Genomic DNA, 26115 nt, shown 5'->3' on the forward strand with positions numbered 1-26115 from the left:
CTGAACAGGCTGGGCTGTTTTCCCTGGAGTGTCAAAGGCTGAGGGGTGTCCTCAGAGAGGTTTATAAAATCATGAGGGGCATGGATAGGATAAATACAGAAAGTCTTTTCCTTGGGGTGTGGGAGTCCAGAACTAGAGGGCATAGGTCTAGGGTGAGACGGAAAAGTCATAAAAGGGACCTGTGGAGCAAATATTTCATGCAGAGGGTGGTGTGTGTATGGAATAAGCTGCCCGAGGATGTGGTGGAGGCTGATATTGTTGCATTAGTTACCAGGCATCTGTATGGGTATATGAATATTAAGGGCTTAGACGGATATGGGCCAAGTGCTCGCAAATGGAACTCTGGTTGGCATGGACAAGTTGGCTGAAGAGTCTGTTTCCATGGTGTACATCTCTATGACTCTATGGCTCTGACTTGTGTGAACACTCCAGGGAAAGGCCTTACAGTTCACAGGACAGCAACTGAGAAAAAAAATGCTGCCGAAGGAAGTCTGGTGATTTTCTGTCATACTTACAGATAGCACACATTGCCACTACAGTGCCACTACACAATGTTTAGCACCATTCACAACTTCTCAGCTATTGAAGCAATTCATGCTCATAAGCAGCAAGACCTATACAACATCATGTTGTGGGCAGATGTCATTGTTTGTGGATGTGATGCTAATCAAGTGGGTTGCTTTATTCTGGATGGTATTAAGCTTCTTGAGTATTTTTGGAGCTGCACTCATCCAGACAAGTGGGGAGTATTCCATCAAATTCTTGAGTTGTGCACTGTGGATGGTTGCCAAGCTTTTGGGAGCCAGGAGGTATGTTGCTCCCTGCAAGGTTCCTAGCTGTGCTCTTGTAGCCATGGTATTTAGATGTTTAGTACAATTCAGTTTCTGTTCAATGACAACACCCATTCAGCACTGGTCTAAATTAATGGTCAAGAGATGATGTTTAGATTCTGTCTTGTCAGAGATGGCCTATTCCTAGAACCTGTGTACTGCAAATATTACTTAACATCAATTAGCCCAAACATGATGTTGTATAGATCTTGCTGCTTATGAGCATGAATTGCTTCAATAGCTGAGAAGTTGTGAATGGTGCTAAACATTGTGTCATCATCAATTAACATTCCCACTTCTGATGTTATGACAGAAGGATGATCATTCATGAAGCTGCTGAAGATAATTGGACAAAACACTCAGAGACTCCTGAAAAGAGTAAATAGATAAAATGAAGAATTTTAAAAATCTAGCAATAAAAAAACAGACTAAGCAATAGTCAGCATTACAGGCTTTCCTATCACTTTTTATGTAATCATCTTTTTATAAATTCCAAACTCCATTTATTCTTTTGTCAAAATCCTCCCCTATTTAATTTTCTGCCATGTTTTCTAGTCCTGTTTTTTGTTTTTTTTTCATTCATGGGACATGGGCATAGCTGGTTGGTCAGCATTTATTATCTGTCCATGATGGCTCCTGAGAAGGTGGTAGTGAGTTGCTTTCTTGCACCGCTGCAATATATGTGCCAAAGGTTGATCTCTTTGATGAGACATTTACATGCAGTTAATGTAATTCTTCTGAATTTTCAAAAGGCCTATGCTGAGCTACCCGTTATTAGACTTTAACAGAGAAGACAGAGAATGTGGAGTAGCTTTAAGACAGAAATCAGAGAGTGGAATAAACAATAATTATTCACAAGTTGGGAAGTAATGCTGCCCGAAGTTTGCTGCTAGGACTGCTGATGTTTAATGCTTAATGTCTGGGACTTGAGAATCAAGAACACAATTTTTATTTTTGCAGCTGACATCAAAATGGAAGGGAATAGTCAATACTGAGAAGGACTGAAACCAAATGTAGGAGGACATTAAGAAACGTACAGAATGAGCAAATACATGGCAAGTTAAGATCAACAAAAATAATTATGAGCAGTGCATGCTATAGGCAAAATAAGGAAGTCACTTATCACGTTGAAGATGCAAGTCTAACTGAGGTGAAGAAACACTTTCCTTCCTTTTTTCTTTACTTTCTTCTTTTCTTTTTTCTTTTCTTACCTTTTTCCTTTTTTCTTTTTTTCTTTCTTCCATCTTTCCATTCCATTATAATCACATTTTTTGGCATGATGTTTTGACTAAGCTTTGCTGTGTCCATGACATTGTGCTCAGGAGGAAGCAAACTGCACTAGAAAATAATAAGTACGTCCTCTTCATATAACATACAGAGACAGTTTATCTGAAATGTGAAAAATGTATTTCCCAGTATAATAACTGTCCAACATATATTACTATGTAATAATTATGGAGTATTCATTGTGAAGTGCTGGTACTTTGAGTCTATTCCCAAAATATTAATCAAATTAAGACTTCCTTTCACGTGATTTCAATGGGTATTAAACATGACCAGAATATAGCCCCTGGGATACAAAATAATTGCTTTATAATGTGCTCCAAATGTATTATAATGGATAGTGGAAAGATTATCATTTAAGAACTGTTAGTTCATCCCAACAAATTGCTAATTGTTTTCTTTGGGTTAAATTTTTTCACTTTGCATTAATACTGTAGCAAATTAAATCATAGGTTCAATAGGAAAAATCTTGGAAATTTTGAGTTGGAAATAAAGAGATAATGGACATGCACAGTAGTGTACTCAGTATCCAAAAATGAAAAGTTAACATTTCTTATTGGTGGGTTTTGATGAAAAATCTCACCTGGAACACAAACTGAACTTTCCCTCCAAGAAACTGCTTGGCTGGTTTATTTCCTATATCTTTATGCCATAGGATAAATATTTAGTTGTTATTTGTTGCAGTGAAAGAAAAGAACCATGTCAAACCTGCAGGACTCTGGCAAATGTATATATTCTTAGATGGCAAATGATTAAGCTCCACAGCTTCTTTTGAATTGGGTTAATAATCCAGGAAGGACTTCCATTCAAAGTTTTTTTGAAAAATAGGTAACTACTTCTAAAGGAAGAAAAACATTTTATTTATATAATGTCTTATTGTATTATTGGATTCTCAAAACACAAATACATTTTGGAAGAAATAACTGCACACCTGTAGATCCTTTCATGACTGTAAGGCATTGCAAAGCATCATACATCCATGAGGTAATAGTTATAAGCACTGTTATGTGGATTAATGCAATAGCTGATTTTTTTTCACAGTGAGGCCCTGCCAACAGTCAATGATCAATATAATCTCCACTTAGCCACATTACTCCATTGAATAATGAGTCAGTGTCTTCATCAGAATGATAAGAGAATCATGTAAAAATAGATAACTTTTATTTGATGTATGCCAATAAAAAATCACAATTCATGTTTTTGAAAATGATGGCACATTCCACAAAAAGGTACATCTATTTATCACTCTTTTAAAGACCCCAAACCCAAATTATGTAAAGGTTGAAATAAAACATGTATTTGTGGAAGAAATGTTAATTAACTAGATGAATTTACATAGTCACTTAGCTTGTGACCATGAGTACTATTTAGAAATAGAGGGGAGATGGTAATGATGCTTGACTTGTGTTCAGGGGCTTGAGGCCCACACTAATACTGTAGGGCCATGAGTTTAAATTTTGCCATGACCGTTGATGAAATTTAAATTCAGTTAGTAATTCTGGAATATAAAGCTGGTCTCAGTGATAGTGACATGAATCTATCACCAATTAACATGAAAAACCATGTGATGCTGTAATGTTACAATAAAATGCAACCAATCATGGATCTAATCTGTCTGTCTTCTATCTGCTTTTATCTTTCAGGATAATTTTGCTTTGTTCCCAACGTCGTTTGTGTTAAACTTAATTTGCTTTTGCAATTCTTTAGCATATTATCAATGTGGGAATTTTCATGAGTCATGATTCTGGTGTGAGTTCTGAGGCAGCAATAGTTGTCATGGAGATTGGACAGAATAACGGCTGCAAGACCCTTTTGAATTCTCGCCCTTCTTTATAGACAGCGCTGACCAATCTTTGAGACCTGACAGCTGCTCCAAAAATCCAAATGACAGAGTAAACTTTTTTTTTTGAAAGAATACCTGAAGATTAAACATTTTGCCCCCCAACCCTCACATCTGCCTCCTCACGCCCTCCCCAACTCTCTCAAAAGCAATTTTCAAGCCTTGAAATGGAGTCACAGTTAGAAAGAGACTGTGAAGCATGATATATTTTGCAGAACCATCTGAGATGCCTTAAGCAGTTTCACTGCCACTAATTCTTCTTCTTAACATCAGTCTGTACTTCAAGTAGACAACAATATCCCCATGTAGTCTTTGACAGCAGAGAGGTGTCGAATGGAATAACTTTATGACAAGGATTGCTTGTCCTCAAGAAGAGTTTTTAAAAACTTCTCCAGCTGTATTGAGGCAGGCAACAGCCAAATGGAGCTAAATGAATGGGAATGTTTCCAGCACTACTGACGTGTATTCCTCCATGCTGCTGGGAGTTGGTGAGGAACGGTATTCCCACCTAGTCAGGCCCACATGATCATGAATTGTAAAATAGAAACTGCGTTTACAGGGATAGAAATAGTTGTCAATAGTTGTCATTGTTCAAGTCCCACCTGTTCCAGAAATATGTCATAACATGTTTGGACTGCTTGATTAAAATATCTAGAAACCAGAGTACAGTAAAATACAGTATAATTGAAGACTACCTGCTTAGGACCATGGGAAAAATAGACCATTTGCCTTCTGTAGCCATTCAATTAGATCATGGTTGCTCAGTACCTCATATTCCTTTGTTGTCATTATCGAACATAATGATAATTACCAGCGTCCATGCAATCAAGGGAGAAACAAAAGGGCAAGTTATAAGTACAGAGAAAATAAACAGATTGGGCTAAATCATTGAGTCATACAGCACAGAATAGGTCCATCAAGTATATGCTGATCTATCTACTCATATTTCGCTTACCAGCACTTAGCTCATAACCTTAAATGTTCTGACATTTCACGTCAAGTGCCATCTGGATGCCTGGATCTGGATACCTGGGTGCGCAGTAGTTTTTAAAAAATTCATTTGAGGCATATGCGCATCACTGGCTAGTCAGCATTTATTGCTCATTCCTGGTTACTACCTTCTGAAGGGAGGGTCAATAAATGCTGGCCAGCCAGCAATGCTCAGATCTCACATATGAATAAAAACATCTTTAAAAGGTCACTGTGCATACAAACAAGCTTTGGCAATCTGTTACTGCCCTTCAGTGGCAAGGTAATCAAACAACAGCTACAAAGCCATGCTGATACATTCTCACATATGCAACCCCATACTCTCACTTTAAACCACCAGGCCACACAGTTTGCCAGTCCTTAGCTACATTCGGTATAAACAATCTCTCTACATCACCATGATTCTGTCCCCAGTCTCCACTGTAGACCGAATCTTCTCATCATCCAGGAGGGGCGCATCATGTACAGGCAAGCAATTGGACAATCTGCCCAGTTATAAGAAGGATATTACTAAGCTGGAGAGGATCAGAAGAGATTTACCAGGATGTTGCTGGGTATGGAAGTCTTGAGTTATAAAGAAAGGCTGATACTTTTTTCACTGGAGCATAGGAGTTTGAGAGATGACCTTATAGACATTTATAAAATAATGATGGATATAGATAGAGTTAATGGTAGTTGTCATTTTCCTACGATAGGGGATTTCAAGATGAGGGGCACATATTGAAGGTGAGAGGAGAGAGATTTTAAAAACGCATGAGGGGCAAATTTTTTACGCAAAGGGTGGTTCATGTGTGGAATGAACTTCCTGAGGAGGTGGTGAATGTGGATACAATTACAACATTTAAAAGACATTTGGATGAGTACAAGAGTTGGAAAGGTTTGAAGGGTATGGGCCAGGAACAGGCAGTTGGGATCAGTTTATTTTGGGAATATGTAAGCATGAACTGGTTGGACCAAAGGTCTGTTTCCATGCAAATGCTTTTATTGACAGCCAGTAAAAATAAACAAAAACAAAATAAAGAGAGGCTGAAGTTCACCTCCACATTTGAAAACCAAATAATGGCAAAATGACTAACGATGATTTTACATTTCATGACGGTCGGCTGCGTCAAGCTCTTATTTACTGGAAGCAGATGTCAATGAAGTCTGTCATGCACAAGGTGACCTTCCTACTTCCCATTGTCCTAGTCTCCCTCCTCCTTATTGAAAAACTGCTATTTCCCCAGATCCTCAGCATCAATCCCATCACTTCAGTTGTGCAGAGCACAATGCTCCAAGATGACATGGTACACTCTATCTGGACTAGACGGACTACACTCTATCTTCGGACAAATCCAAGCAGCAGTACTATTGTCTGCTTGATCATAGCCCTAGTCATCTGTGCTCCACATCAGTCATGGAGGTTTTAATAGTTTTATGACCCATGGTTACAGTGAGTTGCTGTTGTCCCCAGTAACCAATCCTGTTTGGAACTTGGATCCTCAAACACATGAGGCACATGGTATGAAAATGCCAGTGTTGGATTGGGATGAACCAGGTAACTGCACCAGGTACATGAGAGAGCTCCAGGATGTAAGAACTCTGGCAGCTGCCAAGGTAACAGACACAAACTACCAAGAAAAGGTAACGGTGATCACTGGACATTAATTGAGTGGAACCTGTTTTTATGGATGAATTCCACAAACGTTGGGATACAGTAGCAAGGTTTGTGAAGGTTTGTAGCTCAGGTTGAGGTTTAGGGTGTAGGTTTGCTCGCTGAGCTGTAGGTTTGATATCCAGACGTTTCATTACCTGGCTAGGTAACACCATCAGTGGCGACCTCCAAGTGAAGCGAAGCTGTTGTCTCCTGCTTTCTATTTATATGTTTGTCCTGGATGGGGTTTGTGATGATGTTGGGATACAGTGCCCTCAGTGCTATGTGTGCAGTTTATGGCACCCTGTACCCATGGGAGCCCATATATAATTCTGTATCCTACTGCAGTACTGACTTCATTATCAGAAAACAAAAAGAACTGCTATGATCGTACACTGATGGCATCAGTCACTGTTCTGATTCATTTGTGGGTGTTTGACTGAGACATCCCACACAGATCACCCGTGAAAAGGAGCCAACCACATAAAGATCACCTTCACAGCCACCGGGAGAGGAAAATTGCACACTCCTGTAGCCCTAAGGTCCTGCTCCCACTTTTTTCAATGCTGCTCCTCGTGCATCCAGAGGAAGTAGAGTTGACGGTGCAGATTTTGGTCTTTCCATGGACCCCACACATCCTGAAGTCACTTGATACCACACTGGACTGTCCATGTTCTGTCTTACCACCTCCACCCACCCCAACTAGCCCATTTCCATCTATCCTCCCTATGTGGACATCCATTACACTGAATTTCACCTCCAAATGTACTTCATGCCCTCTGAACCCTGGCATTACATCTTCACGGTGCCACCCTGATCCTCAGCAGGAAGTTATGGTGGTGGTCACTGCCAATAACACAACCTACTGTAGTCTGTCATGCCCTCTAATACTAACATTCTATGACATCATATCTTGGGTTGTCCTTGCCTCCACCTCAACATGTGCCTCTGCTTCCTCTCTGATACAGCCTTGACTCCACCTTCACCCACTTTTGGCAGTTAACCTCCATTTGCCCTATAGTCATCCTTTCCCCCTCCTCAAAGATCAATGCATAGATTCCCAAGGACTGTATTCTTTCTGGACATTGACTGACTTTGGTGAGCAGCCCCTAGACATGACTGACCAATTCCCTGACTGCTGTCATTGCAGCTCTTAACTGATGATATGTAACTCCCTTCCCAGCTAGTACTGGAACTATGGGACTGACTGGGCACCCACTTTCTGGACAGCTCGCTAGACATACCCCTTGCCCATGACTGGGCAGATGGTTAACTGTAGATAAGCCCCTGGACAGATGATGTCAGGATGGGCTGACAGATCTTGGCCCCACCCCTTTGATTGTGCTGAGGACCACCTTTTTCTGATATGGGTATTTAGTTGAATAATTAGATTAGATTAGATTCCCTACAGTGAGGAAACAGGCCCTTCAGCCCAACAAGTCCACCACCGACCCTCCGAAGAGTAACCCACCCAGACCCATTTCCCTCTGACTAATGCACCTAACACTATGGACGATTTAGTATGGCCAATTCACCTAACCTGGACTGTGGGAGGAAACCAGAGCACCCGGAGGAAACCCATGCAGACACGGGGAGAATGTGCAAACTCCACACAGACAGTCACCCGAGGCTGGAATTGAACCTGGGACCCTGGTGCTGTGAGGCAAGCAGTGCTAACCACTGAGCCACAGTGCCGCATAAAGGTGTGGTGTGTTCACCGTGCAGGCAGTTGGCACAATCAGTGGGCTTTCGATTAAAGGATGACTCTTATTCTGATCCTGAATGACAAGCAGCTTGTCTGTGTGTCTATACTGATAGCCTTTGGCCCAGGCTAGAACACCAACATGCTAATGGGTATACCAAGGCAAGGCATTGACATTGCCAGTAGATGCTGAATGAACAAGTGCTAAGAGAACAAATGGGAGTCTTGAGATGCAATCTGGTCCAATCGGTGCGCTGGGTGCCTGTCACAATCTTTCACTTAAATCTTGCTATTTAAAAAGGAAAAATAAAACAAAAATTGCTGCAACAGTTTTCTATACATTGTTTAAAACTGAAATCTTCAATTATGTCTTACACATATTGTAACATTCACGAAGGTAGAAGAACCCACCTTGCCTCACTATCAGTTTCCAATGTACAGTTCAATTCTATTGATTTCCTCAACTATTGATAAATCCAAGATTCAGTCACAAAAGCAGTGTAAAACCATTATAAAAATGAAAAGAATTACATGCTGACACTTGAAGAAGTGATATGTAAATCAATATTTTGACCATAATGCTGAATCACCAATTTTAAGCATGTGCTCTGTGAAAGGTTGGCGAATACAGGCCAGATCAATTGCCCCAAAGAAATTGGAGGAAAAACCACTATCAGCATTGCACAGACACTGACCTGAAACCATCTTTATTGAGTTGGTGAGGCATCCTGCCCAGTCTCCCAAAATAAAGTGGATGGATTTCCTGTGAACACTGAAAAGGATTTGGAATAGAAATTGAGGTAGTTCATACAAGTTATAAAAAGGAACTGGGGAAAACCAGTTATAGCTAAGCTACATTTTCAATCTAAATTGTTCAAACTGCATTTTATGTTCTGTTGTGATCAGCATTTGAATCATAATAAGATGAATGACCAAGACCAGGCAGATGTTGATTTTTTTTCCCTTATAAATTAAGACTTTATGAAATGCACTTCTTCTGCTTTGACATTCTGCTTTATTTATGATGTGACAATCAGTCTCTAAGTAAAATTACATTGGATTTACAATTCTGTACCAGTGTTGCTTTTTGGAATCCAGAATCAACTAACCAGTGCCCTCAAGTGGCTGAAAAACAGATCTACAGTATTGTTTTTGTAGTTTGGGATCACTTGTGTAGTTGAATTTGTTCCTCCAATTCACAGTGCAATTATTGTACTATGATATCATGTTACTTTTTGAAATATTAAAGCAAAGACTATTCAAAGGTTAGCAAGGTTTCTGGTAAACAGTTTCCTTTAATCATTATCACCAAAAATAAAACTCATTCACCATCTATCCACTATCTGTTCTACTTTGAAATGGACTACATACCTTTGTTTCTCAATTTATACTTTCATTTGGGAAAATATGATTGAATTAAGGCAATAATAAAATGTGCATTATTCTTTGAATACAGCTATCATTAGAGAATTTTTTTAAACAGGCAAAATGTGTTGTTTTTTTCCTTTTCTACATACATTATTCATTAAGGATTATTTTCTAATCCTTAATTTTTCTCATTTGAGGGTAGAAAGCAAATTTAATCCCTATCCATTCAAAAACAGGTATAAATGTAGAATGCTTTGAAAATGCATCAAATTATTGAGGCCACGTCAGCTCAGTTGGTAGGGACGCCAGATTAGTTTATTTGGTAGAACATGTGTCCTTAATTGCAGGGTCGTGGGTTCTAGGCAGAGTCTATTTAGGGTTAGTACTGCTGCCTTACAGTGCCAGAGACCCAAGTTCAATACCACCCTCAGGTAACTGTCTGTGCGGTGTTTATACATTCTCCCCGTGTCTGCATGGATGTCCTCCTCACGGCGCTACAGTTTCCTAACATAGTCCAAAGATATGCAGATTGGGTGGATTGGCCATGCTAAATTGCCCATAATGTCCAGGCATGTGTAGGTTAAGTGGATTAGCTATGGGCAGTGCAGGGTTATAGGGTAGGGGGTGGTGGGTCTGTGTAGGATGCTCTTTGGATGTTCTGTGTGGATACGATGGGGCAATTGGCCTACTTCCACACTGTAGGAATGCTATCATTCTATAACTGCTACTTTGTGGCCTTGCACAAAGACAGCATGCATAGTTATCAACCAGGCTTGGGTTTATTCTTTGTGGCCTCTATATTTAGCCAGCCAGATCAGGTATCAAAAGTGAATAAAATATATACTCAAGTAAGCATAAAGGGAGACACTTGAAATTAAATATCAATGAGGGAAATTATAATAACTACTTCAAATGTTGGGCAATAGAAAGAAAAAACCTACCACTGCCCTGTGGCAGTGCCTCAGCAAGGATGAGTATTCAGTGGTCAGTTGAGACTTCATTAAGTATCATCAAACAGATGAAAAGTGTTCAAAGTAGGTAGGCTGTCAAAATTGGTGCTAGGTGCTACCAATGCATTTAACATATCATGTCCTATTATTTTTTAAAAGTGCACTGAAGCATATAGGAATTATGTGTCATTATATCAATGATTATTCTCCAATGTGATTCTTAGACTGGAGGGGAAGCATAAATGAAATCCTGCTTCAAACAGTGATTCGTACTGTGATCAACAGTCAGGAGCATTAAAGACTGAATTCTGCAGATATCTCCCAAGATACAACAGCCCAGAGATGCCTTAAGTGGGAAGCATTTATTACTTGGCATCGTTTTCATTCCAACTTCTATTGATTCAGCCAAAAATAACAAAACTGCCCTTTGTGGAAAAGAATTTACTTGAATGTCAAACAGGAAGTTGTGGTCTCTGATTTGAGGGCAATATCTTTACAACTTGCACATTTTCAAATAAGGTTGAAATTTTCACGCAACAGCTTTGCCTTCACAGTAAAATGATGAGTACATTTGTATTTAGCCAGCCAAAGAAAACTGAGAAAAGATCATCCCTTAAGTCAATTTGACAACAGATGCATTGTGCATGAGAAAATCTTACTTGATGAAAATTAAAAATTTACAATAACGTAGCATTTCACAAACACTGTTAACTGGAAATGAATTATAACTTGTCATCACTGACACTGATGTGCAAATTATCATTATCATCCACAGGAAACAATTGTTATTTGTCAATGTTAGAATAAATCTGATCCATGGAAGATGAAATGTTACAATAAATTTATGCACAATGTGACCAATGGTGTCTCACAAGGATCTGTGTGAGGGCCCCAATTATTCACATTATTTATTAATGACTTGGGTAATGTTGTAGAAAGTCAGATATCCAAATTTGCTGATAACACAAAGTTAGCTGGGTACTTTCGGTGTAAATGATCACATAAAATTACAAAGGGATATTGGTGGACTAGCTGAAACAATGGCAGATGGAGTAAAATGTTAGCAAGTGTGAGGTTATGCATTTTGGATTGATAAGGATAGATCTTTCTGGATGGTTAGTCAATACAGTAAATATCCAATGAGTATTAGGGGTTCAGGTGCATAGATCTTTGAAATGCCATGAACAGATGTAGAAAATAATCAAGACAGCTAATGGAATGCTGGTCTTTATATCAAGAGGATTGGAGTAAAGGTTGCAGAAGTTATGCTGCAGTTACACCAAACCCTGATAAGACCCTACTTGGAGTATTGTGAGCAGATCTGGACACCACACCTTGGGAAGGATATGTTGCCCTTGTCGAGAGTACAACATTGGTTTACAAGAATGGTACCTGGACTTCAAAGCTTAAATTATGAGGTGATATTATACTAGTTAGGCCTGTTTTCACATGAATTTCGAAGGTTAAAGAGTGATCTGATCAAAACCTTCAAGATATTAACAGGAAAATGCAGGAAAGATGAGGATAAGCTATTTCCGCTGGTTGGGGATTCTAGAGCTAGGGGGCACAGTCTAAAGGTTAGGGCTAGAGCATTCACAGGAGATGTTAGAAAGCACTTCTACACATACAGAAGGTAGAGATTTGGAATTGTCTTCTACAAATGGTAGTGAATGCTAGGTCAATTATTAAATTTAAATCTGAGATACATAATGTTTTTGCTAAGCAAATGTATTAAGGAATGTGGGCCAAAGGCAGCTATATGGAGTTAGGCCATAGATCAGACATGATCTCATTTTATAGATGAGCAGACTCAAGGGGCTGAATGGTCTTTTCCTGTCCAGACTAAGCTATGTTTCAACGTTATTGAAGTTGGATTAAATTACGTTTATAAAATGTGTGCTGACTATTTTATATTTTTAGCTAAGTCAAAGTAGTACCAAGTTTCGTTTGAAGGAATTCCCAGTGTGAGGTCTTGCAGATTTTTCTTGCCATATCTTATCAAACTTGGCTTATTAACCATCCACCCCTCCTTATGGCATCCATCATGTCTGGTTCCAGCTCCATTTTGCCATGTGTTATTGCTCGAATAACCCGCCACTCAGTGGATATTCTGGAAGTCACTGACATCCCTTGCATCTATCTTTGAAAGGCTGCCATGCACCTGGACAAGCACTGATGGTCCAGAGCTGCCCTGCATGGTCCCTGACGTTTACGTCAGACCTGGCAGATAGTGGGAAATTGGTGCCGTACTTTGCAAGCATGGTCCTTGAGCTCCTGATTAACCGGGTGATGCTGAGGTGGAATTTCCTCTTGCCCTTTCACCTCCTCCTTATTCACTATCCCATGGCCTTAACAGTCTTTCCAGGTGAAGCAGCACTTCACCTATACCTCCTCCAATCTAGTATATTGCATTTGCTGCATTCATTGTGGCTTACTCTACATTGGAGAAACCAAATGCAGACTGGGTGACCGCTTTACAGAATAGCTCTGCTCCTTTAAACATGACCCCGACCTTCCTATAACCAGTCATCTTACCGCAGCTTCCTGCTCATATGCCCACTTGTCCATCACAGTGCAGACTGGAGGAAGAGCATCTCATCTTCAGACTAGGCACTTCTGGACTTAATATTGAGTTCAACACCATTAGAATAGGAGCCCACTCCCGTTCTTTCCCTTTCTTTTCATTTTATTTGTTGCATTCTCCGCCACATGACCTCTCACTGCTACCCCCACTCGAGTGGATTTATCTATTCTTTCATGTCTGGCAGTTAGACACACCATTATTCTTCCATTCTCACATTCTGATCACTTAATCTGCACTATTAGCAGCTTCTATCCCCTGGCACTCCATCGCTCCACTATTGCATAAATGCTGTCCTCTTCACACTTGATTTCAGCTCTGATGAAGAATCACCTGAATTCAAAATGTTGACTGGCTTTCTCTCCATGGATGCTGCCTGACCCACTGTGATTTCCAGTGCTCTAAACAGTAAGACATGACAGAAATAATGCGAACCTCGTTTTCATGTCTCTGCACTCTCCCAGTATAAGTGGCACCATCTTCTCTTTGACCCCTTACACCCTCTGCTACTTTACACACCTCCCACTACCAAGTCACCATGCTCCACCACTCTAGTAGCTACAACATGTTTACTCACTCACTATACTCAGCCCAACACTAACGCTGCACCTTCTGTGTTGCCCACTCACGAGCTGAGGACACTTCCACATCTACACCAAAAGTAAAAGCTTTTCACTTTTCTCTTGCTCTGGGAGAAAAACAGCCCCAATAAGGCAGAAAGAGTCAAGATGGTTAGTGTGCTCTCCAACATTCAGCTCCTCAACACTAAAGTGGACAGGTACCTGTCTCAGAATGCCCCAGGTAGCTGTCTGTCAGTTTCCAAATTAAGTCCCTGGTCTGAATCAGAAGCTGCCCTTGACTTACTATGCCAGATCCCCCAAGTGAAAGCTTAAAGGCTGCCACCTAGTGGATGCTATGTCTGTTGCTGTTGGGTATGTGTGAATTAAGCCCATGGAGCATGCCTTAAAAACATGGAATTTCTTTGGACCAGGCAGTGTGTTGAATTTGCCAGATCCCCACTCTGGTTTTTATGTCAAATTTCCTTGACTTCCAGATTGTTTGGCAATTTTGGAAAGAAAGCAAGTGAATATTAATGAGATGACTTGGACCATCAGCAAGGCAGTTAACAAGCTTTAGTCACCATTAATCAGACTGCCTAACAAAAAATTCACCACATCACTTGTGAAAAACATAAATGATGAAGCGAGATACTCCTGACACTAGGCCAAACTTCTTGTCTGATTCTGTCAGAAATTTCGGCATAATCCTTAGTCACTCAGGCCTCAGTAAGATTCAGTATTACGTCTAGCAAATAACTAGTGTACATTGTCTCAAACTATAGAGCATACTTATTAATGTACAATAGGCACAGTAGAACACAAAAATCTACTAAACTCCAGGGTAGCAGTGAGGGACTGCAGAACTCTTAGGTGGACACAAAAGGTGTCCACTTGGCAGCACTCATGGAGATTCCTCCCATCACTTCAATGATGATCAAGATTAGACGGATAGGGTGGTAATTGTCCAGTTTGGATTTGTCCTGCTTACTGTGGACAGGATATAACTGGGCAATTTTTCACATTCTTGGGTAGATGCCAGTGTTGTAACTGTACTGGAACAACTTGGCAAGGGATGCTGCGTGTACTAGAGCATACGTCTTCAGTGCTATTGCCAAAATGTTGTCAGGGTCCATAGCCTTTCCAGCATCCAGTGCCTCCAGACATTTCTTGATCTCATGTGGAGTGAGTTCAGTTGGCAGAAGACTGGTATCTACAATACTGGGGCCTTTCGAAGACACCAATATGGAAATGTTGAGTGCAATTGAAAAGAAATTCCACTCAATCCTGTCAGATTTATGCCCATGTGAATTACTTCCTACAAGACTAAGATGGAATTGATGGATGCGATCACCAATTCGTTTTAACCCAACCAACCTTAATAATTTTATTGTTTAGTATTTCAAAAGGATATTTATCCATATTTACTCATCCATCTTAGAGATTTTATTTAAACAGGTCATATGTCTAGGGTCTTTAAAATGTGACTTCAGAGATAATGGATGCATTGATTGGAAACTCCTGAAATTCTGGAAATGTCCCCACAATTGGAAACCTTTAAATATAGGTTCAAGAGAGTAATGGGACAGAAACAGGAAATTACGGACTAGTTAGCCTAATGCCTATCATTATAAATAAACTAGAAGGAGTTAGTAGCCATACTATTAGGCTGAGTCAAAATGGTCTTATGAAAAGGATTTGGAGATGCCGGTGTTGGACTGGGGTGTACAAAGTTAAAATTCACACAACACCAGGTTATAGTCCAACAGGTTTAATTGGAAGCACACTGGCTTTCGGAGCATCGCTCCTTCTTCAGGCGACGCTCCGAAAGCTAGTGTGCTTCCAATTAAACCTGTTGGACTATAACCTGCTGTTGTGTGATTTTTAACTTATGAAAAGGAAATCAAGTTGAACAAATTTGTCAGAGTTATTTGAGGTTGTTAGGCAAGGTGGATAAAGAGGAACAAGTAGATATAGCGTATTTAGATTTCCAACATGTATTTAATAAGATGTCACATAAAGATTCCACAGCACCAGGAATCTGGGTTTGATTCCTGCCTCGAGCGATTGTCTGTATGAAGTTTGCACATTGTCCCTGTGTCTGTGTGAGTTTCCTCCAGACGTTCCGGTTTTCTCCCACAATCCAGAGATGTGCAGTTTAGGTGAATTGGCCATGCTAAATTGCCCATCGTGTTCAGGGATGTGTAGGTTAGGTGCATTAGGCAAATATAGGATCAGGGAATGGTTCTGTGTGGGCTACTGTTCGGAGGGTTGGTATGGACTTGTTGGGCTGAAAGGCCTGTTTCCACACTGTAGGGAACCTAATTCTAATTCTAATTAAGAACCAATGGTATTGTGGGTGGTATATTAGCATACATAGAAGACTGGCTAATTGAAAGGAAACAAAGAGGTTGATAAATGATACATATTCAAATTGGCGAACAATAACCAGTGGTGTGCCGCAGGGATCAGTGCTGGGGCTTCAACTACTTAGAATCCATATTAATAACTTGGATGAAGGGACTGATTACATTGTAGCCAAGTTTGCTGATGATAAGATTGATAAAGTAAACTGCATTTATTTCAATGCAAGAGGCCTAACAGGGAAGACCGAGGAACTCAGGGCATGGTTAGGAATATGAGATTGGGATATCAGAGCAATTCCGGAGACATGGCTCAGGGATGGACAGGACTGGCAGCTTAATGTTCCAAGATACAAATGTTATAGGAAGGATAGAAAGGAGGGGCAAGTGAGGAGGGGGAGTGGCATTTTTGATAAGAGATAACATTATGGCTATACTTGAGGAGGATATTCTTGGGAATATATACAAAAAATTATTTGAATGAAACTGAGAAGTACGAAAGGGATGATCACCTTATTGGGCTTGTACTATAGACCCCCTAATAGTCAACTGGAAATTGAGAAACAAATTTGTAAGGAGATATCAGTTATCTGTAAGAATAATAAGGTAGTTATGGTATGGGATTTTAATTTTCCAAACATAAACTGGGACTGTCATAGTGTTAAGGGTTTAGATGGAGAGGAATTTGTTAAGAATGTACAAGAAACATTTCTGATTCAAAATGTGGATGTAACTACTAGAGAAGGTGCAAAACATGGAAGATATAGACTATGGGGAAATAGATGGTGACATCTTGAAAATGTCCATATTACAGAGGAGGTGGTGCTGGATGTCTTAAAATGCATTAAGGAGGATAAATCCCCATGTCCTGATCAAGTGTACCCCGGGACTCTGTGGGAAACTAGCGAAGTGATTTTTGGGCCTTTTGCTGAGATATTTGTAACATCGATAGTCACAGACGAGGTATCGAAGACTGGACATTAGTTAATGTGAAGCCACTAGTTAAGAAAGGTGGTAAGGAAAAGCCAGTGAATTATGGACTGGTGAACCTGAAATCGGTAGGCAATTGGTGGAGGGAATCCTGAGGGACAGGACATACATGTATTTGGAAAGGCAAGGACTGGTTAAGGATATTCAACATGGTTTTGTGTGTGGAGAATCATGTCTCACAAACTTGACTGAGGTTTCTGAAGAGGTGATGAAGAGGATTGATGAAGGAAGAATAGTGGGCGTGATCTATATGCACTTCAGTAAGGCATTCAACAAGGTTCCTCATGTTAGACTGGTTAACAAGGTTATATCACATGGAATACAGGGAGAACTAGCCATTTTGACACAGAACTGGCTCAAATGGTGACAGAGAATGGTGGTGGAGGGTTGTTTTTCAGACTGGAGGCCTGTGACTAGTAGTGTGCCGCAAGGATCAATGATGGGTCCACTGCTTTTCGTCATTTATATAAATGATTTGGATATGAACGTTGAAGGTATAGTTAGAAAGTTTGCAGATGACACCAAAATTGGAGGTGTAGTGGACAGTGAAGAAGGTTACCTCAGAGTGCAATGGAATCTTGATCAGACGGGCCAATGGGCCAAGAACTGGCAGATCGGGTTTATTTTAGATGAATGTTAGGTGCTGCATTTTGCAAAGGCAAATCAGGGCAGGACTTATACACTTAATGGTAAGGTCCTGGGGAGTGTTGCTGAACAAAAAGACCTTGCAGTGCAGGTTCATAGTTCCTTGAAAGTGGAGTCGTAGGTAGATGGGATAGTGAAGAAGGCATTTGATGGGCTTGTCTTTATTGGTCAGAGCATTGAGTATAGGAGTTGGGAGGTCACGTTGCGGCTGTGGTTAGGCTACTTTTGGAATATTCTCTGCAATTCTGGTCTTCCTATAGAAAGGATGTTGTGAAAGTTGAAAGGGTTCAAAAAAGATTTACAAGTATGTTGCCAGGGTTTCAGCTATTAGGAGAGGCTGAATAAACTGGGTCTGTTTTCCTTGGAGCATCGGAGGCTGAGAGGTGACATTATAGAGGTTTATAAAATTATGAGGGGCATGCATAGAGTAAATATACAAAACCTCTTCCCTGGGGTGGGGGAATCCAGAACTAGAGGGCATAGGTTTAGGGTGAGAGGAGAAAAGTTTAAAAGGGACCAAAAGGACAACATTTTCACGCAGAGGGTGGTGCGTGTATTGAATGAGCTGCCAGAGGAAGTGGTGGAGGCTGGTTCAATTGCAACATTTAAAAAGCAGGTCATGTGTTGGCAAATGGGACTAGATTAAGCTAGGATATTTGGTCAACATAAATGAGTGGGACTGAAGGATCTGTTTCAGTGCTATACATCTCTATGGTTCTAAGAACATAGGTAAGAAGCAAATTGTGAAGAGGATGCTTCGAGTCAGTAAGGGGACATAGACAGGTTAAGTGAGTGGGCAAAGTTTTGGCAGATAGAGTATAAAATGTCAAGTTATGGAGTTGCACATGTAGGCAGAAGGAATGAAGAGGATGCTTCGAGTCAGTAAGGGGACATAGACAGGTCCTGAAGAAGGGCCTGTGCCCGAAACGTCGAATCTCCTGTTCCCTGGATGCTGCCTGACCTGCTGTGCTGTTCCAGCAATAAAGTTTCAACTTTGATCTCCAGCATCTGCAGACCTCACTTTCTCCCCGACATAGACAGGTTAAGTGAGTGGGCAAAGTTTTGGCAGATAGAGTATAAAATGTCAAGTTATGGAGTTGCACATGTAGGCAGAAGGAATAGAAAAGCAGAATATTATTTAAATGGAGAGCTACTACAGAATTCTACATGCAAATGATTATGGGTGTCCTTGTCTATGAATTGCCAAAAGTTAGCATGCAGAAACAAAATGTGACTATGATGACCAAAAGACTGTTGGTCATTATTGCAAGGAAATGGATTATATCAGTAGGGAAATTTGCTATAACTAGAGCACATTAGTGAGAGTAAACACAGAGTACAGTTTGGGGTAGCGTGGTGGTGCAGTGGTTAGCATTACTGTCTCATAGCACTAGGGTCCCAGGTTCAATTCCAGCCTTGAACAAGTGTGTGTGGAGTTTACACATTCTCCCTGTGTCTGTGTGGGTTTCCTCCCACAGTCACAAAGATATGCAGGTTAGGTGAATTGGCCATGTTAAATTGCCCATAGTGTTAGGTGCATTAGTCAGAGGGGGGGGTTGCTCTTCGGAGGGTTGGTGTGGACTTTTTGGGCCGAAGTGCCTGTTTCCACATTGTGGGTAATCTAATCTAATTCTGGTCACTTTATCTAAAAGGGCCATACTTGTGTTGGAAACCATGCTGCAAAGGTTCACTTGCCTAATTCCTGGGATAAGGCATTTGTGTCCTAAGGAAATGTTGTGCATATTGGACCTATGTTTATTTACATTTATGAGAATGAGAGGCAATCTTATTGAATCATAAAAGATTCTACTTTATGGGGTAGGCATTGAGGGGAAGTGAGGCCTCACAGCCTCATTTTAGTATTTAAATGATAACCCAATGTCCTGCAAGTGTCTTGGTCATCTACCCCTGATATAACTGGAAGTGGGTGAGTGCAAGGTAGGCTTGACTTTTGTTTCATATTTCTTGCATTTTAACCTCTTACACAATACAAGCCCTTCTACTTTTGCAAATTAAAATTCAACTGCTTTGTGTAAATGTTAAACAAATTGTGAACTTGTGAATGGCTTTGACTTCTCCGTCTGATGACAGATCATAGTGCTACAATCATTATGTATGACAATATAAGTTAGAATGTAACTTAATGCAGGCTTTCATGATAATGTGGCAACATGCATCTCTAGAGAGACTTGAAAAATGAGTTTATTCATTTTGGTTCTACTTACAGCGATAATACAGGCCCCGTAGCCATGGAGAAATCCTTTGCAACACAGTAATGATATACAATTCCACCCCTGTGCCTTTCTCATAGTGTAAGTTTTCAATACATTTCAGTGAGCAAAGACCTTGAATTTAGGCTAAGACATTTGACTTTACCAGCACTTCCCTTTCACCAAATACTTGCAAAACATCAAATCAGGAGATGCGTGCTGAAGTGGATATGAAGTGTTGTGGCCAAAACACAATTGTGAAAAGTGCTTATCACTGTGTATTTCATATGTACTAACAATAACTTAATTTAATAGTTCCTTTAAATTATTTATCCAAAAAAATTAAACAGATTTTTATTTATATATACCTATTAATCTCAGAAAATCGACTTAAGCAGTTTTCCTGTGAAGTCTACCAATTCACACAATGTATAGCTTCTGCCTAAGAACCTGGCATTAGCCAATATTCATTGTCCTAACAAGGAACCACTCCTGTGACTTATAAAATCCTATGTAACATATGAGGTGTGCAAATTATGAAGTGCATTGAGAACATTTTAATCTGTTGAGGGTAGGATGATGGCAGAACTGTTGTCCCTGTCAATCAACATGTTTAAAATACACTCGATCAAGCATTTCGCTGTCATTAAGATGCATTAAATAATCAAATACATTTGTGAGCCAGTGTTACAGCTCTAGATAAAAAGCAATAATTAAAACTGTGTAATACTGCCGAATGCATCTGCAGACAAATATCCTGTCATTCTACAAAATGAACCTTTAATTACATCTTCTTCGCGAATTTCAAGAAGGTAGTAATCAGTTGCATGAATATTAAAAGAGATATTATTTAAGGTACGTACTTTGGCATGCTGTGAAGGAGAGGGAAAATAACATTTTCAGTAAAAATGTAATAATTAGAATAACCATTGTATTTAAATAATCTCATTAAACACATTAATTGTTATGGCGTCAGTGTAATATTATAAACTCCTTCCTAACTGCATTGTTATCTACCTTCAACAAATAAACTGCAGAGGTTCAAGAAGGCAGCTCACCACTACCTTCTCAAAGGCAACGAGGGATGGGAAATAAATGCTGGCTAAGCCAGTGACATCCACATCTGATAAGTGAATAAAATAAATAATGTAAACTAAAACTTAACAGAAGGCAATAACTCAACAGCACTGAGTTAGGGTAATTGGCAAGGGTTGGTGGAGTTCATTCTCTGAAGGATATTGAAGGTAGGAAACCTCATTAACTTTAAAAAGAAACATCTGGATATCCAGTTGAGGTGCCAAAATCTACAAATCTACACGGATGTAGAGTTGAAAAGTGGGATCAGGCTGGTGAGGTCCATTTTGGCTGGTACAAATATGATGAGCTAAATGGCCTCTTATGCTGTAAATTTTCTATGTTTCCAACACAACACATGAAAATAATTAAAATGTAAGTCAGTCTAAATAAAAGTCTTTTATTTGCATAATTTTAAATAAGTAAAATTTTAAGAAAATAACCTTATCTTTAGAGGAAGACTGCATGCTAATTTTCTTTTATACAAATGCACATATAAATTTAACCAGACTCTTTAAAACACATTTTCCTGAGAAATATAATATTCTCAACATAAAACTGTGTGAAAAACAAATCTAGGTGACTTGTGCATAAAAGTGAAACTTGTTCCATCAGTACATTATAAAGGTAGAACTTGTTTAGTCTGTGCACATAATATGGCCAAATGTTATCCAGACCATGATTCTGGACCAATTAATGCTGGGTCCAAAAAAATACTGTGGGTGTTGGAAATCTGAAAAAGAAACAGGAAATGCTGGAAATACTGAGCAAACCAAGCAGCATCTGTGAAGAAAGAAACATAATTAATTTATGAGGTTGATTTTTTTTTTAGTACTGGAAATTATTCATGGTGCCAACACATTTTAACCAGGTATAGAGGCAGGGAAATAGGGACAGTGTATCTGAAATTATGGTGTTGTACACTGTGTTGAATCCAAAAAGCTATAAAGTGCCCAATCAAAAGATGCAATCTCATTCCTTCTACTTACATTAAACTTAATTGCAACAGTATGTTAGGCTGAGGACAGAGGGGTCAGAGTGGAAGAGGGTCAATGTATTAAATGCTCGATGAACATGAGGGTCACTCTTTTGGTTGGAATGGAGGCATTTCACAAAGCCAACCTATATTTAGCTTCTCCACTGTAGAAGAGATCACACCGAGAGTGTGGACACAAAACCGAAAGAACAAGTAAATTGCTGTTTCACCTGGAAAGAGTATTTAGAGCCTTGGAGTTTTGGAGAGGGAGATGTCTTGAACAGCTGTTTCGACTCTTAGACCTGCATAGAAAGTGTCATAGGAAAGGGAGGGGTGTTTCAGTTTACTGAGGAGTGGACCAGGATATCACTGAGAGAACGGTTCCTTCAGAATGCTGAAAGTGGATCTGAGTGGAAGATATGTTTGATGGTAGCAGCATACTGGAGCATGGAGAAAATAATGAAGGATAACTTGTTGAATAGATACAGATGGTGTGAAAGGTATGGATCAAGTGAACCCTATCATGCTTCTTTGAGAGAGAGGAAGGATTAGAGTGAGAGTGTGAGAAATAAAACAGACAAAGTTGAGGACTCAAATGAGGAATCCATGATTTAAGAAAAATGAAGATATATCAGTAACAAAATGGTATTGTCCAATGATGGGAATTGGGAGAATGAGGCAGGCTCCTTACCGGAGGAGGACAGGAGGAAGTGTTTTCAAGGTGAATGGAAGATAATAGATTTATAGCAGTTGTTGGTCAAGCCCCAGAAGTGGCAATAATGCAGTTGGGGGAAGAGAAAAATAAAATTGAAGAGTAAAAGGTGAACCATGTAAAAGTGAACAAAGGATAGAAATTGGAAGCAAGGTGGATTTTTTTCATTTCACAAAATGCCATGCCATTTGGTCATGGAAGGAAAGGTAGGAAAAAGATCCTGTGAAAGACTAGAACAAAGAATGTTCCATCTACCATGTGGAAAAAAAGGTCTCTCTAGGGACCAAATGAGTTATTTAATGGGAGAACAACATCACCCGGGTGTCAAAGAATGGGGACAATTTGGGCCTCTGTTCGAGGAAGAAGGGGAAACTTTCAGGCTGTTCAACATGTGTTGGAGTTCAGAAAGGTAGGACACTCACATTGAGAGGAGATGAGGCAAGAAAGTAGAAACTGTTAAAGTTACAGAGCAACAGGAAAATTACATATGTGGATTGGAAGAGGCTGGAAAAGGGGAGAAATGACATTTTTGAGGAAGTAAGAAGTCAATGTTACGAGGCATGGATGGGCTGAAATAATGAGTTTGTCAGTGCTATCAAATTAGTGGACTTTGGGGAAAATAGAAGTCAATAGGCTTGGGGAAATGTGTTGCAAGTTGGAGAATGAAGACCTTCACAGGAGCTGGAGTCAGTGACAGCTATGGAAATGATGGCTTGACGTTCAGAGGTAGTGTCGTGGTCTAGGGAAGATTGGAGGAACTGTCATAAAGATTATTTCACCAAATAATAACAGTGCCATACTTGTCCACAGATTTAATGGCAATGATAGGCTTGGAGTTGAGACAAAGGAGTCCTAAAAGTTCATGATGAAGTGGAGTACAGTGAATAATTGCCAATGTAACTCAATCTGCAGACGAGTGCCTGTCTTCATTGCAAATACTTATCTTTTACTTTATTATTTGTGCAATTGTATCAGTAATTAATAATGCAACATTGAGGGGAAAGTGAACTAATGCACTTTGTTTTCCCTTCAACTCACTTTAGCTTTGAGAACATTTTGATAAATTGGCTGGTTCTAAAATGTACAATTAACCAAGTTGCCAACAGTATAGTTGAGATATTGCAAAACATCCCCTTTGAAAAATGATTCCTATTTTCAGAAGATGAGAATCTAACAGTAAAGCTAGAAGACACAATGTTCTGAGAAAGTGCATTACAAAACTAATTAAATTTCAGGTGGAATGACAATTGCGTGCAGTTGCTGTAAGACAGGAACCATTCTTCCATCATTCCCACCAACGTGGTGGATAAGACAGTCAGCTATTATGACCAGCTGTATGTTTTGCACCAGTCTGCCTGCTAGTGAACAGTTGACAATTTTGAGAGCAGTTCATAAATCTACCTGACTTTGCCCGCCCAACCACAACACCCTCCCTAATCAACTTAATAGCAGCAAAACAAAATGATCCAGACTTAAACTGCAGTGATACGGTAAACGCAGTCAGCAAGGAACTATTCTTTCATTTCCTGAAATACCTCAAACTAATTTAAGTGCACATAGTGCACTTTAATATATTGCCATTCTATATTGGAAAAGAAACTGCAGTTGATTTCCTTTTTTAAAAAAGCGTGTAAATTTCACAATACTTTTGCAATTTAGATTTGTAGCAAACAATCTTCCTTTAAAATACATTCAGATTTATTTTCATAATCTATTGAGGTAAGCAGCATGTTCGTTGTAGACAGATATTTCCCCTGTTATTTTAGCACTGGAGAATGTGGCCGAGGATTGGTTGTTGCAAACTGGTGCTGATGTGTTGTGAAGACCACACTGACAGGGGACACTGTATGTCTCTGCTCAAGTTACATCATGTGGCACTGGCCTGAGCGCCACACTGCTTTAGGTTGAAGATGCTGAGGTTCACCATTCTTGTCCCTAAAAATAACTGCAATGCCAGGTGCAGCTTTGCCCACAGTGTTAGATTTCATTGATAGAACATCCTGATTCCGAAATTCACATTGTAAACATCAAGTGTCAATAGACATCCTCTTATGGACAAATCAGAACAATAAAGTCCTCATTTACAATAAATAATTCATTATGTAAACATATCAGTGCAATGCAGCAAATTTGCTTTGCAATTATTCACAGTCAATGCAGTAGTTGTGCATCTCATCCACTCGGATGTCCTCATAAACGTCAAACAGTAAGGTGTTTTTCCCCTTCTCTAAGCTGAAAATATACATGTATGGAACAATTACGCAAGGCAAATTCCACCAAATAACACGTTTTTTTTAAAAAAATGTATTTAAGACATTTGCGTTTCTCAATTCTCTAACTTGAAATTCTGTCAATTCTTCAACTTTGAAGAAAACCCTTTATTTGTTCTAAAGAATGCAGCTATCAAAAAATATGGGGTCAACGTCAAATTTCTAATCATTTTTGGTATTAATATTACACGAGAATGATTCCAAATAGCAAGTTCATGGGTTTGTTAAAGAGTTGTGAAGCATATCAATAATGTGATCAGAAATCTCACCATTTTCCTTTGATTACTCAGGCAGAAGGTGCATATAGGTCTGGGCGCTGCAGTGTTTACATCACTATTGCTGCCTTGCATGACAGCTCGATATTTTAAACAGGGCTGCCCGTCCAGACAATCCTCTCCCAGGAGAAGGACGTTTGCCAGATGGGAAATATAACTGGAGGCCAAACGCAAAGTCTCTATCTTCGATAGTTTACGGTCTGCGGGTTCGGTGGGAATGAGAGTCCTGAGAGCTGTGAATGCTGTGTTTACACTATGGGTTCTGTCCCGCTCTCTCGCATTCGCAGCTTGCCGTTGTTTGTTAATACCGGTTGAATGACTCTTCCTCTTCCTTTTCCCAGTGCTGCCATTCTGGCTATCCTCACTCCCACTTTCAAGTTCCTCGATATCAGAATCACCGGATTTTGCTGGACAGGTTTGCAGGTTGGCTGGAGACTTCATTGCGCTTCTATGAGGGGGAAAAGCTGGGAATTGGGTCAGAAAGTGGGTCAGAAATTTCCAATGTTAGGACCGTCCAGCAGTTCTAAAAAAGAAAAACTGACAAACTTCAAAGTTCACTTTATCCCCGAGCAGTTCAGCTGGCCATTTTCTGAATGATTTCTACAAATAGGCAGAACCATGTGGCTTCTGTATAAGGTAAGGGGGTGGAGCTGTTAATCTTACATGTCATTCAATTAAAGCTGTAGCAATGCTTTATTCCAAGTTAACAAAAATATTGATTTCGTTAATGGGGTTATTTTGATAAACTTCACCTGTGCAGAGAACACAGTTTATGAAATACTGAACTACCAGTCGCCTTCCTACGATTATTTTTTTCATTGCCCTTGCCAATAACTTGAGTAGCACAGTGCTATTATGGGAACGG

The 26115-nt window shown here is 39.8% G+C and overlaps 1 protein-coding gene across 4 annotated transcripts in view; it reads right to left on the bottom strand.

Annotated features, from left to right (window-relative positions):
- Positions 1-25859, bottom strand: part of LOC122551722 (transcription factor 15-like) — a 30347-nt gene extending 4488 nt beyond the window's left edge. The window contains exons 1-2 of one of the 4 annotated variants that reach the window (XM_043694086.1): positions 25245-25859; positions 4650-4731 (exon numbers count right to left, since the gene is read on the bottom strand). In XM_043694086.1, the coding sequence (XP_043550021.1) occupies positions 4654-4731; positions 25245-25691 (525 nt within the window). In that variant the 5' untranslated portion in view covers positions 25692-25859 and the 3' untranslated portion in view covers positions 4650-4653. Of the gene's footprint in view, positions 1-4649; positions 4732-21404; positions 21751-24618; positions 24938-25244 lie in introns of those variants that run through there. The other 3 variants (XM_043694087.1, XM_043694088.1, XM_043694089.1) reach the window with 3 other exon arrangements.
- Between the last annotated feature and the right edge of the window lie 256 nt (positions 25860-26115).

Source organism: Chiloscyllium plagiosum, chromosome 7 (assembly GCF_004010195.1).
Source record: "Chiloscyllium plagiosum isolate BGI_BamShark_2017 chromosome 7, ASM401019v2, whole genome shotgun sequence".
NCBI lineage: Eukaryota > Metazoa > Chordata > Chondrichthyes > Orectolobiformes > Hemiscylliidae > Chiloscyllium > Chiloscyllium plagiosum.